Raw genomic sequence first — 18400 nt, 5'->3', positions numbered from 1 at the left:
ATACACAATGATTCATAGTGGATGCTCAGTAATTTACTTATGAAAAATTGCTGCTCATTTTCTAAAATTTATTTATTCAACAAATATTTAGGTTGCCTAGGCCCTAGAGATAAAGAGGGTAATTAACCCCTTTGTTTAACTATCTCACAGTCTTTTATGGAGTAAGACAAATACGTAATTACAATAAAACACAAACAATATCCTATGACATTGGAGGGGAGTTGAGCAATGACAGCACAGTGGAAGATATCTGTTTAGAACTGTGGGCCAGGTGTGGTAGCTCATGCCTGTAATCCCAGCACTCACTCTGGGAGGTTGAGGCTTCCCAAAGCCTCCTGGGATTGCTTGAGCCCAGGAGTTCAAGACCAGCCTGGGCAACATGGAGAAATTTAGTCTCTACAAAAAAATACAAAAATTATCTGGGTGTGGTAGTGTGTGCCTGTAGTCCCAGCTAACCGGGAGGCTGAGGCGGGAGGATCACTTGAGCCTGGAAAGTTGAGGCTGCAGTGAGCCGTGATTGTACCACTGCACTCCAGCCTTGGTGACAGGGGTGAAACCTTGTCTCAGAAAAAGCAACAACAACAACAACAATAAAAACTTAATTTAGAGAATTCTGTCACTTTCAGCCGACTCTTGAAGGATGGGTAGGAATTAGCTAAATAGAAGGGTATTCCAGGAATAAGAGAGATTGTGTGAAATTTAGAGATGTAAAAAAGCCTAGTGTATTTGATCTACGTATCCTTTGTTATGGCTGGAGCATGTGCTGTGCCTCAGGAAAAGGCAGGCAGTGAGACTGGAGAGAAGAGTCAAGCAGCAGATCATGAAAAGTTTGGATGCCATTAAATATCCTAAGAAGTTTGAATTCTACCCTGAAATGTATAGGATCTAAATTTCTTCGCATGCCTAAAGTGGTACTGTCTAATAGAAATATAATGCTAGCTATATTTATAATTTTAAGAAAAAGTAAAAATAAATGATATTAAATTTAATAATACATTTTATTTAACCCAATATATCCAAACTTCTATCATTTTAACATGTAATCCACATATTAATGGGATATTTTGCATTCTTTCTTTTGTATTAAGTCTTTGAAATCTATTTTGTGTTTTACACTGAATATCTCAATGTGGCAAGTGGCTACTAACTGGACAGCACCAGTCTAAATTACAGAGGAAAGTCACCAAGGCTCTAATGCCTGAACACAGCATAGTTACCCACTCTTAAATGAGGCTCAAAATTTGGCAACAATGACAGCACAGCCATTATACTACATTTTAATTCTTCCTTCCCATTTCTGAATCCAAAGTGAGTTCCTCCTCTCAGTACTTTGTTTAGACACCAAGTCCTTCCAAAGGGAATCTGGCTACAACAGAACCCAGACAGCACAGATCTAAACTGGAGAAGGTAGCGGCAGGCCAGGGAGCTGCTGTCAAAGAAGCGACTTTTTTTCAGCAAAAGCTGTCAAACATGAAGAGTTTTGGCTGCGCTGTAGAGGATTTTCTGCCTTCAGCTGGTGATGGGAGAATTTCTGCATTGTCATTAGATCCAGTTAGAATCAAGGATCATTGGTGACTAGTGAGCTAAAACAGGCAAAATAAATAACTCACCAATCCACCCGACCCGTTGACACACAGCTCCGTATAGAGTTTTCTCCTTTCTGTGGAAACGGAATTACTTTTAATGAGACATTCACCGAAGTCTTCAGCTGTGAATTTGACAGCTTACAAAGAAAGCAGAAAGAAGTTGAATTCCGGAAGCTTAGAGTGGGAATCTGGGTCATAGCTTCTGTCTCAAGTTTTTATTTTCCTCTAGGAAGAATAGCCAGAGGGAAAAAATGAGGAAGACTCCAATATTTTTAAGAAGATTAAAAAAGTGATTTTTTTCATTATGCAAATCTCAAACCATTTTAAAAAATAATAAAAGCTTGGAATATTACAAAAAATTTAACACCAAAATCACTGTTTTTGTCATTTTCTGTGGTCCCTCTGAAGTTTCTCCCTCTTCAGCAATGATGTAGTTAAGTAACTAATACAAGATAATATGGTATGTCTATTTTCAAGAGCCCCCTCTTATTTTACAGGACTTTGTCCATAGAAAAGCTATGATTAAGCGTTGTGTATTTTGTAGAAAGGCTCTGAGATTTAAACACCAACTATCAGCAACATGAGGACTGAATCATTTAGTGCTAAATCACATACATCTATAATCTTTTGGAAATTAAGCAAAATACTTATATATTAAATATTATGTTTGCTGAGACAAATTCAATTCAGTAGCATTTGGAATTAGTTTCAAATGAAACATTTAGTAGCAGTCCTTTGGAAGAACCACAGGACTAAATTGAACAATTTTTACCCAGTGTCTTAAGAGTAACAATATATGGAGGGCAAAGAGCATGGGCTTTGAAATTTGACAGAATGAGGGTTGAAATTTCAGCTCTTCTATTTACTAGCTGTCAATTATTTGGCAAATTGTTTCAGCATCAACACCTTCTTTAGAAATGTGGGAAATAATAGCAACTTCATTAGGTTGGTTGGTTTTAATAATAACACATTTGGAGTGAATAGTGCAATAATTTGTTCATGTTATTATTAACCTTTTACCACATAATTTTACAGGATCTAGATAAATGTTGAGGATGGTGATGATGATGATTATAAAAAAAATCCTGTATTCAGTGCTTACTCTGTTCCATGCTCTGGGCTAAGTACTTTACCTAAAATAACCCCTTCTTAATATGAGCAAACAAAACTTCTTGAATTTCCAGATTCTCTTCTAATCACCACCATACTCTTAGCTCTTGTTCAGTGCCAAGTGTCTCAAAAAAGTTGTATAAATATATTGTCTTCACTTTTTTTTACTCCCATTCACACAAGCCTACTCCTATATATCTTCTACTATGTTGCCAGAATTAGTGGATTTTTTTCACTACACATCTTACTTTAGTTTTCAACAGAGTAAGTGTTTTAAAAAAAAGAATGTAAAAACAGTTTCTTTTCCTGATTTCCATAAGAATATATTATCTTGGTTTCTCTTCTTCTTCATTGTCTTTGTGAGCTATTCCTTCTCAGTTAATGCACACATATTTGAATTCTTTAGGGTATAACTCAGAGCTCTCTTTCCTTCACTTCCTACACTTTTATCTATAATTGTTGCTATCCATATACTGAGGACTCCCAAATAGTTCCAACTCAGACTTCTATTCTCTTAGCCAGAGTGTTCTTATTTAATTTCCTACTTGGCATTTCTACTTGGCTATTTCACAGAAATTTAAAAATTTCTTTCCAAATTTGGTTTTCTTTCAATTATGTTTGTATCAGTTCATTCAACCCAATTATATGAACTAGAGTTGCTGGAGGGAGTAGATACATGTTGAGAATCAACTTTCGATTCCAGGGCTCAGGAATCTACCAAACCAAATATGACACTCAAACTTGTTGTCCTCAACATGTATGGCAGTTAAAACTGTCACATATTCTTCTTTAAATAATCTGATTTCCTGTTTTCTACCATATCTAAATTTATTTGGTCAACATGTACCTTTGCTCTTAAGATCAAACTTCTTTCTCTAACTCCATACTTGATAGCCAGAAGAAAATTCACCAACTCAGCATACCACTCAGCAAACCACTTGGCATGTACTTTTATGGCAATATTCAGTAGCCCTGGTTAGTATTCCTTTAAATAATGTTTTATACATATAGTTTAAAATCCACGAGTGGGGCGATGCATAGTTATAAACTTATAACTTATCTACATTTGTTACATAATTATACTAGCAATTTGTTTTCTGCTTAATTTACTGTTGAAGAGTTCATCAAATGTTACAACATAATCCATTCCTAGAGTAATAACTAAAGCAAATTTTCTAAATGAGATCCTTCTGGTACTTCCAATAATAAACACCTTGGATGAGATTCAATAATGCCGTGCCTTATGCTTAATGCTGTGGTATACGGGTCGTGTTATAGAAAGACTCCAGGGCAGGATGAGAAATAATTGGGCCATTGTTTAAAACTTGGAAAACTGTTTGTTAACAAAGTTTTCGTATCCATGACATTTATAATTCAGGTACCTTGATTAAGGTGCATGATAATGATAACTTTTTATTCCAGTCCTTTGGCTTTAAAACTTTCACATTAATCATATGTCCAGGTTCCTAAACACCTAAATCTCAATTATATAGGAATTTTTAGGAATATTTCTTGGATCATTTAACTTCCTTCTTTCTTTCCATAAAAATATGTATACACATTTCTTGCATCATTTAACTTCCTTCTTTATTTGCATACAAATAAGTATATACAATGTTTTGTTGTGAAAGAAATATCTGCATTAAAGGACACTGTCTAGTAACAGGAGTTAAATATAAACAAATGAGTGTAATACAGAGTTTAGAATGCCACATCCATTGCACATATGGCTGTAGTGGGAAAAATGGCATCAAACAAAAGAACATCTTTATGAAACTGTTAATAAAATAAGAAGAGGTGCTTCACTGTCAAGCTTTTCCCACTCCTGGCCATTTTGGTTAATCACTAGTTTAAGCCACAACCCTGTCAATATGGGCAGTTTGGGCTAAGATCTCTTGATGAACACTTCTAATTCACATTAAAGGACACGAAGTGGAGACTGGACACTGCTTATATGTATATTTAGGGGATGATATCATGCCAGACTAATGTCACAACTCACATGAGAGATGACTGAGTTTTATTTTTTATTTTTTGAAAATTAAAACAACTCTCATTTATTCAAGCAATATGGTGACAAAAATTTAAGAACATGACAATAACCAGTAATGGTGAAGGTGTGGAGAAACAGGCATTCTCATATGCTTCTAACCAAAGTATAAATTGGTGGGAACTTGTTGGAGAGCAAGTTTGCTAAAATACTAAATAGTTATACTGTTTGACCAATATTTCAAATTTTGACCAAGAAATTTCATTTTTATTTCAGGATTTTACTTTATGGAAATGAAAACAATCAAAAATGGAGGAAATTTGTTTCTTGTAACAGTGTTCAAAATCATGAAAAACTATGCACAACTTAAGTATCATCTATACACATACAGATATGAAAAAGACCATTGGAGTGAAAAAGATCAGTATGCGTGTTATACAATCAGTCTTTGTTGTTTGCTCATTCCCTACTTGCAAATTTTAGCAAATTAAAAGTTACATGCCATATAATGATGTTTTAGTTAATGACAGACTGCATATGCCACAGTGGTCCCATAAGATTATATATGGATCTAAAAACTTCCTCTCATCTAGTGATGTCATAGCTATTGTCATGTCATAGCAGAATGTATTACACATGTGTTTGTGGTGATGCAAATGTAAACAAACCTACTGTGATGTCCGTTGTACAAAGACACCGCACATACAATTATGTACAGAACATCATACTTGATAACAATGATAAATGACCATTTTACTGATTTATGTATTAACTATACTATATTTTTATCATTATTTTAGAGTGTACTTTTTCTACTTATATACATTTAAAAAATTCACCATAAATTAGCTTCAGGCAGATATTTCAGGAGGTATTCCAGAAGAAGGCATTGTTACCATAGGGAATGACAGCTTCATGCATGTTATTGCCCCTAAAGGCCTTCCAGTGGGCAATATGTGGAAGTGGACGTGAAAGGCAGTGATATTGACAATCCTGGCCTGTGTAGACCTAGGTTAATATGTTTATTTGTGTCTTTACTTTTAAGAAAAAAGTTTAAAAAGTAAGAAAAACAAAAACAAAAACAACAACATTAAATAGTAAAAAGCTCATAGAATAAGGACATAAGGAAAGAAAATTTTACTTCACTAGTAGTTGTCAGTAAAATGAACTGTGTTTACAGTAGCAACAGAATATTAGTAGTTAAAGCCACTTGAAATATACTTTAAAATAATTGTTTATATTGGGAATCTTAATTTCCTTGTGAGGAAAAGATAATTTGGACCAACTAAGATGGAAAATAAAGTTCTATTGTAGAAGGTTACACTTATTCCTTTTCTTTGCAAAGATTTAGTATTTCCTGAAGCGAATACTTTCTGAAAAAGTATTTTCCACATTCTTTTAGCATCTGCTTGGTGTTCTGTTTAGAAAAATGTATTTACTCTTCCAAAATTTTTTTGCCTATTTTTCTTTACTACTTTTCTGTACAAGAAATACGTAAGTACTTACCATGTGATGATATGTAGTTAAATAAAGCATTAACTACCCTCTATGGGCTCACAGTTTTGAAAAGAAGGATATGTAAATACATCCAAAATATAATGAATATATGCAATAGGCAACATATATAATACAGAATATCTATTTTAATTTATTATAATACTTAGTACCTTAACTCATTTCCTGACTCTGAGGCATTTTAGAAATCCCATGATAAAACACATTATTTAAAGTGAGTTATGTTTCCTAAGAAAAAAATTCAACATCGTCGTTTATATTTTTAACCAAGTTTTCAGCATCAAATAAATCACGAGTATAATAAGCCTTGTTATAAAGGTGAAGGATCCACAATTATAAACTTTTTTAGCAATTACAAATTACAGAGATTATACAAATACCGTAATTAAATAATGGAACTATGGAGAAGATGTAGTCTCCAGCCTAAAGGAATCTAAGGAATTGAATTTGTACAACATGGAAAAAGGTATTCCATGTAGAAAGAACAGCATTAGTAAAAATAAATAAATGACAATATGTGGGGTGTCTGTGATACATATGAAAGAGAATAGTAAAAAGTACAAAACAAAAAATAGTGGTTGGTAGGGTTTGGGAAAATGAAAAATAAGAGATGATAGATAAAATAGTATACAAGCTTCTATGCAGTGAATCGGGGTCTGATTTATGGAAAGAGAAGTAAAGATACTATGAAAAAAAGAAAATTATCAAAGAAAACAAAATTACTTGTATCTTTACTATTATTATAATAGTTTGGTTTTGATTCTAATGATAGTCTTCCCTACCACATGAGATTGATAAACTGAAACAATATATTTAATGGCTATTTTGCCAGAAAAATGAATATCTCACTAGGTACACCTTGTCTATGCTGTTATACTTTATTATCTTTATCTTAAAGTGGCCAATGTAACACAGTTGTTAATGATATTGAATTTGTACCATCTGAAATAGCATTTACCTATGATTACAAATTACTTACTAAAGTATGATTTGGTGCCTTTTAATATACAGTTCAAATAAAACATTTTTCCTAGGTTAGCAGAAAGTTTTTTATTTTATAATTTAATTTAATTTAATTTGATTTAATTTTATATCCAGGGTGTTCATGTGCAGGTTTGTTTCATGGGTATATTGCCCTTTGTTGGATTTGAGGCTTGTAGTGTACCCATCACCCAGATGTGAACACTGTACCCAATAAATAATTTTTCAACCCTTACGCCCTTCCTACACTCTTCCCTTTTGGGGTCCCCAGTCTCTGTTACAGAAGAAAGTTTTATAGTTACTCTTTAACAAATCCTGTTTCCAATGTGTGCTTTATAGGGTCAATGTAGGCAGATACTTCCAGATCCCAGCTGATGAAATTCAGGTCAAATAGTATTAGTGAAAGCACTAGCTTTAAACAGTATTTGAGGTTGAATTATTAAAATGTGTTATGATCTGAGGAAAAAACTGGGGTCCTCAGGGTAAATATTTTGATTATTGTGCAACTCTGTTCATGTTTTAAGTGAAATATTTTATAATAGCTTATTAGAGTGATGCCCCCTAGACACAATATGGCAATCCTGATTGCTGGTCACATAGTTGGGCAATTATTTTAATCTGGAAATAGATATTGATTATTTTGTACTGCTCATTCAATAATTTATTTCTTTATTCGACATGTGTTAGTTATCTAACAGGTCCCATTAGCGGTACAAAAATGAATAATATACTGATGTTGCAAATGGCAGAAATTTTTCTTTTTAAACCCATTTTTTAGGGTTTTTAGGCTGACTAGTATTTCATTGTGTATATATATATATATACACCACATTTTTTAATTCATTTATCTGTTGATGGATATAACTTGGCTTTTGTAAATAATGCTGCCATGAACATGGGAGTGCAGATAAAATTAGTTGGAAAGGTAGCCAGAGGTAGGGGTGCTATATCATATGATAATTCTGTTTTTAGTTTTGTTGAGGAACTTCCATGAAGTTTTCTATTAATGGGTGTATTAATTTACATTTCCATCAAGAGTAGCATATAAAGAACTTCTGTGAATTTTATCCCTAAAACAGGATAAAATGATAAAGCAGAGAGAAGACAATTACTTTAAAAATTATCTGCATCAACTCTCTCCTTTCAATGACTTTTAAGTATGCTAGTTTATTTTTTTATTAAATGTATATTTTCATATTTTTAAAAGTCAAATAGTACAGCAGAGCTTAAAGTGAAAAAAAGTGTTTTAGTTTTTCATCCTTTTATTTTCACTTCCATATCTCTAATATGAATATGTCTTTTTAAAAAGTAACTACTTTTAAATGACTATAGACATTATCTCTTACCTTGTACATCTTCTTATTCCTTCTTTTAATATAATTATCTCACTACATTAGCTGCCTCCTGATTATTTTAGCATCAAATAATTCCCTTAATCACATACATTTTATTTTCTGTATATCTTGACTTCCAAATTGGGAGTGAGTGACTTTAATGGCCTTCCTCTTCCCAACAACTTTCCCTGCATCTACCTCTCAGACTTCATCATCTTTCTCTTTAATTGTCATTGTAAAAGTTGATAACAAATATATTTTATTGCATAATGAGTTTTTCCATTTGTCTATAGGTGGATTCTTAAGGTTGAAAATCAATGATTGACATTTGCATCATTATACCTGTAAGTAGCGTGAGCTACGAGTGAAGACATTGGGCTATGATTACATTTTCTCCACATAATTCCAAGTTGTAAACCCTCTGCTACCTAAAGAAGAACGTTCTATGGATTCTGTCTTACTTCTATTTATTTAAAATGAAGTCACATGTTAGTTTCATATTTTATACCACAGCTTTCTTTCTCAGTTACTCGTTTCCCTCTTTTGGAAAAAGTAATAGTTGCTTCCTTAGCTTTTCCCTCATTCTACATATTACTTGAAATGTGTTCCAATTTTATTTGAGAAGCCTGTAGACTTTTTTTGCTGCATTTTTTCATTATTTTAAAATGTATAATTATAGAATACAGTGTTTCTATCAACTACCAGAAAGTCTCAACACTTCAGTCTTTTCCATTTTATTGGAAGACATATTCTCTTTGTCTCCCAGCTTACAAAGGATTTCTTTTGTTAAATCAAAATTATATTCTGTAAAATTTTTATGTCACACATGTGTTAAAACTGTTTCTTATTTAAATGTTTCAAGTAAACTTTCTTTCTTAGAGCAGTTTTTGATTCACTGCAAAATTGAGTGAAAATTTTTCATATACCCCCTGCCTTTTTTAATTTTAAAGAGTACAGCTTGGGATTTGCTCTGGGAAAATAATACTTTATTCTGCTAGTGTAAGCTTAATTTTTTAGCCTAGTGTACAGTAATAGTGCCATTTTCTCCACTGTTTTGTTTTGGATGCTTCAGTAAAGAGTAGCTAAACTCTGTCTAGAATATTCTTTATAATTTCAGTAGGTTCAATTAATTGGGTTCAGGTGACCTACCAGATAGTTTACATACATTAAATATAATATTAAAATATCTGAATATTAAGCAGTGTTACTTCAGAAAGCTGAGATTAAAAAGACTATATAAATTGAAGTTGAACTCAGGTTTCTCTAATAACAAAGTTCTCTCCACTATTTCAAGCTGCTTCTCTACAACATATTGTATAAACATAAACAGTGTTAAAGCTGTTAGGAACAAAATGCTAAATAATCTGAATTTTTTAGATGTCTTTTCTTGGTTAACAGTGAATGTATTGAGAATAAAAGTAAATAAATGATGTGAAATTCTCAATAAATTCGCATCACAATCACTTACCTAATTTCAAATTATTTATGCAAATACCTCTGCATTAAATCAAAACATGAAATGCAAGACAGTCTGTTGAAAAACAGAGTTAGCTAAAAATAAATCAAAGAATAATAGATTACTCACATTAGTGTAAAACTGGTAATTTAGGCCCTTTGGCACATTTTTCAGAAAGTGCCCTTTAAACTTTGTTAATTGCAAAATAACTAGATTGCCCACCTGCCATCATGACAGAGGCTTCTTGTTGCTTTTAATTCTGGAGAAGGAGGGAAAAGATGCAGCTGGCCCACCAGTATTTTTGGCTGAGATTCAAGCTGACCTGCTCTGCTCTGCCCTTTGCGTTTGTTCATGGAGATAAAACTTCACCAAAATCCACCCTCAAAGTTAACAGATTTCATTTGCAGCAAGGTACCTGTGGTATGGTAGCACCCACATCAGGACAGGAATCAGAGATTTATGTTCAAACTAAGATCCTGACACCTACTATCTGTATTTGAACTTCAGTTTTATCAGCCAAGGGAAGAGAACATTAACCTTTATCACAGAGTTGTTGTAAGGAGCAGTGAGCTAACATATATAAACTGACTTTCCCAAAATCAAATTGTTGTGGAGTTGTATTTATTGCAGTTATAGACATGTAGTGAACCCTATGCAACTGAATGTCCACAGTGCTCCTTATTAATTTGATATCTACTCCTCCTGATGAGATTCCAGTTCCTAGGTCAAGTTGAATTTTAGGTCAGTCACATCCTTATATGTTCTACAGCTTGGTTATCTTGTAGTAGCCTCTTGTATTCTTCAAAGCAATCCCCCTCATATATCTAATATTTTGAAAATTCAGAATATGAGCCCTGTATAAAATATAGAGCCTTAAAATGTTCCAAAAATATCTAAAATTGGAGAATTGTCACTCTGAAATGGGAAAGAGAAATGCGGATGTAATTAGAATTCTGAGACTCCTAAGAGTCAGCCTTAGACAAGTAGAGGGAGCAGAACCTATGCTATTAGATCTGTGAATGAGTTCAGCCCTCCACTTACTGCTAGTGTAACTCAAGGTAAATATGGACCTAACTGCTCTGTTTTCTGATCTAAGTATGGAATGGAGCCCGTAATATCTACATCAATATTTTATTGCGAGTGCTAAATTAGATCACATATATAAAGGTCCTTGTGTCCTGGCATATAGCTGACTGTCAATATTAATCCCCCTTTTCATTAATTTTAAAAGACTAACATTTGTCCTTAGTCCCCAAATTTTGCAAAAGACTTTGAACTTTTTATCCTTGTCAATAACTTCCCCCATGGTTGTATAGGATAAAACTGTAAATGTTTTTCATAAGTTTACACATTCACCTGCGACAAGACTAAATCTTAAGCAAGGATCTCAGTTTTTCAATTAAGACCAAACCATAAATTCTCATGATTATAAGTATATAATATACTGAATATTATATATAATATAATACTTTATAAAATATTTATATGGCAACATCTATACTATATAAACTACATGTATTACTTATATGTACTATATCTTTAAATACAAAAATCTCAGTGGGATGAAATTGTCATCAATGAGAAGTAAAGGGAAGTGAGATAGAATGCAAAAAAATAGCAGATAAATATTTCCATCAACTCATATTTAGAATAAGAGCTATTTTGAGTCATAAAAGGATGATGAATTGCTTACACTTTTTATATTATTCTCTCCATCACAGTGAAAATATAAATGATCAATGCATATATAATGTGGTTCAATTGTAATTTGCCCAAAATAAGCAATTCGGCAGAAGAGCAAAAACCAAAATTCAGGTCTTCAGGTTGCAAGTCCCATACCAATGACTTTCATGCTCCTAACACCTGCATTCTGATTATACCCAATTAATGCAACACTCTCATTTCACTATCCCTCTGCTTATCTATGTTTTCACACAGGCAACTATGGAGAAAGTGGGATGGAAGCCTTCAAAGATATGTCAGCGAAGGAAGGGATTTGCATCGCCCACTCTTACAAAATCTACAGTAATGCAGGGGAGCAGAGCTTTGATAAGCTGCTGAAGAAGCTCACAAGTCACTTGCCCAAGGCCCGGGTGGTGGCCTGCTTCTGTGAGGGCATGACGGTGAGAGGTCTGCTGATGGCCATGAGGCGCCTGGGTCTAGCGGGAGAATTTCTGCTTCTGGGCAGGTGAGTGATAATAAGAAAATTTACATGGAGTTAATACCAGGAATTTGGCAGCACCGAAGGGTAGCTTTTAGTATATGATAAAAAATTCTTTCAAAGCTTAATCTGTGCAGTGGAAATAGAGCTTAAATTTCATAACGCACCTGTGCCTGGAGAAAATCACGGAAAATAAGTAGATCCGCCATGTGCTGATTAATAGTAACAGGAATCAACAAATGAAGTTGATGCATCTTTAAGTCCTAAAAACCATGACTGTAAGGTAATGAAATGGATTTTTATATGCTTGAGTAATTCATTTGGAAAGTAAACATGACTCAAACTCATAGTTGCTTTTAAAGCTGATTTTGAGAATGACTACATGAGCTTGGTTTATAATGTTGAATCATAGAATTTTGGGTTTGAAAATGAGGGATTGCTTTCAGAGCACATTTTTAAAGCATTAGAAAATTGGCTTGTTATTTTATATCACAAAAATGTAGGTGCCTGGTGACCTACGTTGTTTCTAGACAAGATACCAAAATACCAGCTTCTACAGAGATTGACTTTAATTATCTGGATAATTCACTTGATTGACACAACTCAGCACATTCCCTGTTGTTGTGGCTGAATCAGTGTATTAGTCAAATTCTCCAGAGAAATAAAACCAAAAGTATATACATATATAATAAAAAATATGCATATATGTGTCCTGCACACATATATATGTGTATGTATAAATTTGTGTGTGTGTGTATATACATATGTGTGTGTGTATATATATATATACACATATGATATTTACTCCAAGGAATTGGTTCATGTGATTAAAGACCCAAGAGAGCCAATATGTAGTTTCAATCCAAGTCCAAAGGTGTTAGAACCATGAAAGTTGATAATATTAATTTGCAGTCTGAAAGTTGGTAGGCTTGCAATTCAAGATGAGCCAATGTTTCAGTCCAAGTCTGAAGGCTGAAAAAGACCAATGTCCATCTCATGCTATCAGGCAAAAAACATTACCTCTTAGCCTTTTAATACTATTCAGGTCTTCAGTTGATTGTTTGAAGTCCATCCATATTAGAGAGGGCAATCTGCTTTACTCAGTCTACTGCTTCAAATGTTAATCTCATCCAGAACACTCTCACAGACACAGGCAGATTAATGTCTGTTAAAATGTCTGGGCACTCATAGCCCAGGCACTAGACACATAAAATTAACTATCATAATTAGTAAGACAACATCGTAGTTTTGAATGTGTGAATGAGGTGCACTTCTGAGATGGTAACACTGGAACTTATAAGTGGTAGGGAAGCTGCTTCTTCATTGCATACCTTTAGAACATTATGTACCATATATCTTTTTATTAACATGTAGCCAATGTAAAGAACAGCAAAAACCTTAGAATCCACTGCATCTTTCTCAGGATTTCTGCCCCAAATAGAGAGCCAAGTCACTTGTTATTAACTTTTGATGGCTTATTAAGGGAAATGTACTTCCTTCATTTTCCAAATGCTTAACTGACCGTCTGTGATCAGACTTAGCTCCAGCTGGGATACATTTTATGACAGCCATTTTATGTACCCAATTCTTTTCTGTCCGATCTGATGGCAATAGATTGATGGGGCTATTTTGGTATGAGGCCACACATCCTTCAATAAAAATGATATTGAGTGAGATTCCTTTTTTATCAATGTCATATATTTTGTCAAAATCATCGCTATTTGGCAGGAATGATGTACCAGTTAGTTTCATACAACCCACAAACATGCCAACTGCCAATATTCTTATACTGTATTCTGAAGTGCAGTGTTACCACTGCAGTAAAAAGAACAGAAAAGAAAAAAAATCTGGCTTTAAGTAGTTCTGTTTTTCTGATAGGGAATAAAGAATTCCACGATTCCTATCTGCTCCATTTGCCAGCATTAATAAGAAAAATCAGCAGCATTTGTTTTCAGTCATATGGTGTATTTGCCAAAAAGCAAATGTTCTTTGATCCCATGTACACTAAGTAAATAGATTGGCTTTTACAATATTTGCCATTTTCCATGTATGATTTTATTTCCAGAAGCATTGCAAATTTTTATATTTTGGGTATTTTAAAATCTATTTTGTATATGATAAACATAGAGTTCTTTCCATATCGTTTAATTCATGGAATACTAAATTTATAGCCTCTAGTTAGATTTTTTTTATCCCCACATTAACTGGCTATTTAGTAATTTGACATTTACTTGAACATCAGTTCATTTCATTTTTGAGCAGTTTTGTTAGGTCTTCCTTACTCCAAATTTTAAAACTGTCTCCCTGTAGTTTCTGCCTCTTGGCCCATGTTTTTTTTCTTTAAAAGTAACGTGATGCTCTTTCAAATATTTGGGAAAACAGTGTGGTCCTCAGTACTCTCCAACTTCTCTTTGAAATATCCCAACTTCTTCCAACTATCTTAGTGAGATGGCACTGTGGGTGTTCATAAAACCACTTATCAGAACCATTTATAGGACCATTTATCAAATACTTTGTGCCAATTACTGTGCTAAGCACTTTACATGTATTGTTTCATTTAATCATTATTTGACAAATGTTGAGTGTTTACTATATGTAAAAGTGCTTGAAATAAATCAATGAGCAAAAAAACAATAATTATTGCCCTTATGATACTTACAGATAAGTTAGATAGAAGGTCATATAAGTGTTATGAAAAAACCCATATCTAAGAACAACCTAAATATCAAGTACTATTCTATTTTATACACAGGAGTTCTAAGTAAGACTCAATAAATATTGATGTGTGAAATGGAACAGAAAAGCAAAAGTTAATAGTTTGTAAGAAAAAGTTTACATCTACTAACTCTAATTTTACAAATGAGGAAACTGATACCTCCAAAATTTGGATGACACAATTACCCAACTACCATAACTTATAATCCAGTGTACTTTTCTACTAACTTGTCTTCTGTAGAGTAGAAACAGAGGGAAAGTTATTATTTGATAGCAAACCCTAGGTTCTACATAGAACCTGAGTTTATTTTTTTAAAATTTTAGATAATTCAAATTTTTAATTTTAATTAGTATTTTATATCAGTGCTACCTCCTGAAAATTTTTATTTAGTTCACGCTGTAACTTCTTTCAGTATTCTAGTGTTATTTTGTTTACAGATATTCTGAAAATCTCTCTTTTTGCTCCTTCTCTTCCCCAATTCAACTTGAATGAATGGCTTTAGGAACTAGAAGTCAAAGCTATGTGGAAAAAAAAAAAAGGCTATATTTAGAGCCTACTAGAAGGTCCACATTTAATAGCTGTAGTTACTTATAAATATCTCCAACTGCCTTAGGTCAACCATGTTTAATAGGTCGTTCAACTTAAGTGCTTGGCAGGACTAAGACAACTCTGCTGCTGAGACAACCTCATCCATCAGCACATCTCACTATCTGCGCTGCACATCAATAGAATGTTAGAATGATACACACCTCGCCACTAGGTCTTTCCATTTGAGCTATGGGTAATCTGCTGTCTCATTGCCAATAAAAATATCCTGTTCAGGTCCCTGAAATAGACTTGCTAAACCCTTTGGCTCTGACAGCAGGCTGAGATCAATAATCTGAACAGTAATGGCATTTCTTAAGGGGCTTATTTTCTAGAATGAATACAATGTCTTGTTCTAGATCTGGGAAAGAATTACTTGAAATACATTATTTAAAAGTTAGAAATTTAAATAAGACTTGGAAACAACTAGTTTTTAGCAAATTACCAACTGAAAAGATAGTTTCATTTGATCTATAATTAACTTTATTTGAATAATTTGAGAATATTCTTTACTACGATGATTATTACAAAGCCACAAAAAGGAAATGTACTTAAATTTCAAAAGTACTTGAGGATTATAAGAAGCATTTCTTAGAGGTCAATCTACATCAATATTTTTCAAAATGGAAATGATAAGAACTTACTGTAAGAAATATCCTTGCCAATGAAATTACAGTTTTGCTAGTCAAACTATGATAGTGGCTATTCCCCAGAGGTAGATATTATTCTTTATCTTTACATGTAGCAAGAATGTCTATTCCAAATTAAGTCATTTTCAAACAAGTATACAGGCATTCCTTGGAGAAAATGTGCGTTTGATTTCAGACCACCACAATAAAACAGTATCACAATAAAAATCACACAAATGTTTTGTTTTCCCAATTCATATAAAAAGTGGGCCGGGCGCAGTGGTTCACGCCTGTAATCCCAGCACTTTGGGAGGCAGAGGCGGGTGGATCATGAAGTCAGGAGATCAAGACCATCCTGGCTAACACGGTGAAACCCCGTCTCTACTAAAAATACAAAAAAGTAGCCGGGTGTCGCGGCGTGCGCCTGTAGTCCCAGCTACTCAGGAGGCTGAGGCAGGAGAATGGCGCGAAGCCGGGAGGCAGAGGTTGCAGTGAACTCAGATTGCGCCACTGTCCTGCAGCCTGGGCGACAGAGCGAGACTTTGTCTCAAAAAAAAAAAAAAAAAAAGTTATGTTTATACTGTACTGTAGCCTAATAAGTGCACAATAGAATTATGTCTAAAAATATATAAATCTTAATTCAAATATACTTTATTGCTAAAAAAAAAAAGCAAGTGATCATCTGAGCCTTCAGTGGGTTAGATTCTTTTTGCTAGTTGACGGTCTTGCCTCAATGTTGATGGCTGCTGACTGATTAGGGTGGCAATTGCTGAAGGTGGCAGTGGCTGTGGCAATTTCTTAAAATAAGACAACAATGAAGTTTGCCACATCAAATGAGTCTTCCTTTCACAAAAGGAAGTGGTATTTATCTGTAGCATGAAATGTTGTTTGATGGCATTTTACCCGCGTTATAACTGCTCTTAAAATTGGAGTCAGTCCTTTCAAATTCTATCACTGCTTTATCTACTAAGTTTAGGTAATATTCTAAATTCTTTGTTGTCATTTCAACAATGCTTATAGCAACTTCACCAGAGTATATTCCGCCTCAAGAAACCACTTTCTTTGCTGATCTATAAGAAGCAATTCCTCATCCATTTAAGATTTATCATGAGATTGTAGGAGTTCAGTCCCATCTTTGAACTCACTTTCTAATTCTAGTCCTCCTGCTCTTTTCACTACATCTTCAGTTATTTCCTTCACTGGAAGTACTGGAACATCTCAAAGTCATCCATGAGGGTTGGAATCACTTCTTCCAAACTCCTGTTGTTGATATTTTGACCTTCTCTCATGACTCATGAATGTTCTTAATGACACCTAGAATGGTGAATCCTTTCCAGAAGGTTTCCAACTTACTTTGCCCATATCCATCTGAGGGATTACCATCTATGACAGTTATGGCTTTATGAAATGTATTTTAGAAATAATAAGACATGAAAGTCAAAATTACTTGTTGATTCATAAGCTGCAGAATGGATATTGTGTTAGCAGGCATGTAAACAACACTAAACTCCATGTATGTCTCCATCAGACCTCCTGGCTGGCCAGGCACATTGTCAATTATTAGCAGTAGTATTTTGAAAGGATTTTTGTATGTGTATATATATATATATATATATATATATATATATATATGTGTGTGTGTGTGTGTAGTAATTCTCAAAAGTAGACTTAAAATATTCAGTAAACCATGCTTTAAAGAGATGTGTTGTCACCCAGGCTTTGTTTTTTTCATTTTTGGAACACAGTAATACATGTAACATAATTCATAAGTTTCCTAGTCTTCTCAGAATGGAAATGATTGTTGGCTTCCACTTCAAGTCACCAGTTTTATTATCTTCTCATAGAAGAGTTAGCCTGTCCTTTGACAATCTGAAGCAAGGCCTTGACTTCTCCTCTCTAGCTGAGAAAGTGTTAGATGGCATCTTCTTCCAAAAAAAGTCTGTTTTGTCTGCATTGAAAATATGTTGTTGAAACTTCTCTATCAGTCTGCACCTGCTGCTTCACCCAGCACTTTGATGTTATAGAGACAGTTTCCTGTCTTCAACCTCGTGAAATAACCTCTGCTAGCTTTACACATCTTCTGTAACTTCCTCCCCTCTCTCAGCCTTTATAGGATTAAAGAGAGTTAAGATCTTGCTCTTGATTAGAATTTTGGTTTACAAGAATGTTGTGGCTGACTTGATCTTCTATCAAGACCATGAAAACTTTCTCCACATCAGCAATAAGGCTGTTTCTCTTTCTTATCATTTCTCTATATTCACAACTTGGCTGTTTTTTTGCAACAGGCCTAATTTTTGGCCTATATTTGCTTCCACCTTACCTTCCTCATTAAGTATA

The 18400-nt window shown here is 33.8% G+C and overlaps 1 protein-coding gene across 9 annotated transcripts in view; it reads left to right on the top strand.

Moving 5' to 3' along the window:
* GRM5 (glutamate metabotropic receptor 5) overlaps positions 1-18400 on the top strand; it is an 810828-nt gene that overhangs the window by 453424 nt on the left and 339004 nt on the right. For all 9 annotated transcript variants that reach the window (XM_054662592.2, XM_054662591.2, XM_063784377.1 and 6 more), the window contains one exon: positions 11911-12160. In XM_054662592.2, coding sequence (XP_054518567.1) covers positions 11911-12160 — 250 coding nt within the window. The remainder of the gene's footprint in view (positions 1-11910; positions 12161-18400) is intronic.

This window comes from Pan troglodytes, chromosome 9, assembly GCF_028858775.2.
Source record: "Pan troglodytes isolate AG18354 chromosome 9, NHGRI_mPanTro3-v2.0_pri, whole genome shotgun sequence".
NCBI lineage: Eukaryota > Metazoa > Chordata > Mammalia > Primates > Hominidae > Pan > Pan troglodytes.
This window is presented reverse-complemented; position numbering and strand designations above follow the sequence as displayed.